This window comes from Sorex fumeus, unplaced genomic scaffold (assembly GCF_029834395.1).
Source record: "Sorex fumeus unplaced genomic scaffold, SorFum_2.1 ptg000002l, whole genome shotgun sequence".
Lineage (NCBI taxonomy): Eukaryota > Metazoa > Chordata > Mammalia > Eulipotyphla > Soricidae > Sorex > Sorex fumeus.
The window spans coordinates 3,797,715-3,799,726 of record NW_026606059.1 but is presented as its reverse complement, the minus strand read 5'-3'; the positions used below and the strand labels follow the sequence as shown (position 1 = coordinate 3,799,726).

The window sequence follows — 2,012 nt, the reverse complement described above, 5'->3', positions numbered from 1 at the left end:
CCGCGCCACGAGAGGGCGCGCGGGGTCTTTCCAGGCCTGGTCAGGGGGTCCGGGAGAGGAGGAGGAGGAGGAGGGAGAGAGGGGGGAGGAGGGGGAGGGGGAGGAGGAGGACGGCAAAGACGAGCGAGAGCAGGGCGCGCGCTCAGGAGCAGCCGGAGAGGGAACCAGGGGTGTCCGCGTCCAGCTTCCTGCACGCGAGGCCCGGACCCCCGCCCCCCTCCAAACAGGCTGGGGGCCCGAGTCCTTCCTAGGCAGCCTGGACTCGGGTCCAAAGGTCGGGCCTGGCGGACAGAGGGGGCCGCCGGGCGCCAGGAGAGCCGCGGTCAGGTCGCCAGCCCGGCGGGCGGGAAAGGCACTGGCCGGTGGCCGCGGGAGCGCGACGCGGGGACAGGCGAGGACCGTCCGGCCGGGCGCGCGCCGTCGGGGGAGTTGGGTGGGCTGCAAGCCCCGTCCCTGGAGGTCGTGGAGGGCCAAAGCGCCCGGGGCGCGTCGGGGTCGCGGGCGAGTGCCCGGGGACGCGCATCTCCTGCCCGGGTCCGGGCGCTGGGGCGCGGCCGGCGTCCGTGGGGGCGGGCGAGGTCCGAGGGGCCCGTCTTCAGGCCGCGGGCCGGCAGGCCAGCAGGCGGCGGAGGCCCTGGCGGAAGCCGTCGTCCAGGAAGGCGTAGAGGAAGGGGTTGAGGCAGCTGTGCGCGTAGCTGAGGCCCGTGATGACGTAGGAGGCGGCCACGACGGCCGGCGTGTGCGGCAGGTCGGCGGTGAGCGCCACCACGGTGCCCAGGTGGTAGGGCGTCCAGCAGAGCAGGCAGGCGGCCACGATGGCCAGCACGAGGCGCGTGGCGCGGCGGCGCGCGCGGCCCAGGGCGCGCGCGGGGCCCCCGGCGGGGCGCGCGGCGCGCAGGCGGCACAGCAGCGCGCAGTAGAGGCCGCAGAGCGCGGACGCGGGCAGCACGAAGCCCAGCAGCAGCGAGTAGAGGCGGCTGGCGCGCCACCAGGCCGCCTCGGGCCGCGGGAAGACCAGCACGCACTGGCGCCGGCCCTGCTCGTCGTCCAGGCGCGCGAACACGGCGAAGGGCAGCACCACGAGCGTGGCCAGCGCCCACACGGCCAGCGCCACGGCGCGCGCCGCCCCGCGGGTGCGCCCGGCCGCGCGGCGCGAGCGGGCCGCGGCCAGCACCACGCGGTAGCGGTCGGCGCCCAGCACGGCGGGGAAGTAGAGGCCGCAGAGCGTGTTGTACTGGTCGGCGGCCACCACCAGCTTGCAGGCCAGCTCGCCCAGCGGCCAGCGGCGCAGCAGCAGGTCGGCGATGTTCACGGGCAGCACGAGCGCGCACAGCTGGTCGGCGGCCGCCAGGTTCAGCAGGAACAGGTGCGTGACGGAGCGGCGCGGCGCGCGCAGCAGCACCAGCAGCACGGCCGAGTTGCCGGCCAGCGCCACGGCGCCCAGGAGCGCGTACACCACGGCCACGGCCACGGCCAGCGGCGCGCCGGGCAGCGCGCCGGCCGGCGGCGGCGAAGGCGGCCCCGAGCCGTTGGCGCAGCCGCCGGGCGCGGGCGGCGCGCACGACGCGTTGGCCGCCGGCCCCGACGACGGCCACGACGACCCCCACCACGACGACGGCGGCGGCGACGACGACGCGTTGGGCATCTCGCCGAGCCCCGGGGTGGGGCGCGCGCGGACCCGCTCGGGGATGCGGGGCTTCCCGGGGTCGGCTCCCTCGCCCCCGCCCCTAGCCTCCCCAGGTCCCCTCGGAGGGCGCTTACCTCGCGGGGCTGCAGAGGGGACCGCCGCGCCCGGGGGAGGGTGCCGGGGCCGGGGTGGACGCGACGCTCCCGGGACCTGTTGAGCGCAGCGCCCCAGCCGCCCCGGGGACGCGGGAGACGCCAAACCCTCCCCCCGGGCGCGGGAAGGACCCCGCGAGGCGCCCCGGGGACGCGGGGAGACGCCAAACCCTCCCCCCGGGCGCGGGAAGGACCCCGCGAGCCGCCCCGGGGACGCGGGAGACGCCAAACCC

At 78.6% G+C, this 2,012-nt stretch overlaps 1 protein-coding gene across 1 annotated transcript; it reads right to left on the bottom strand.

Moving 5' to 3' along the window:
* Window positions 1-595: 595 nt before the first annotated feature.
* Window positions 596-1,645, bottom strand: NPBWR1 (neuropeptides B and W receptor 1). The gene has a single exon (XM_056112459.1). It carries the CDS (start codon window positions 1,643-1,645, stop codon window positions 596-598), a length of 1,050 nt encoding a protein of 349 aa, XP_055968434.1.
* Window positions 1,646-2,012: the final 367 nt, after the last annotated feature.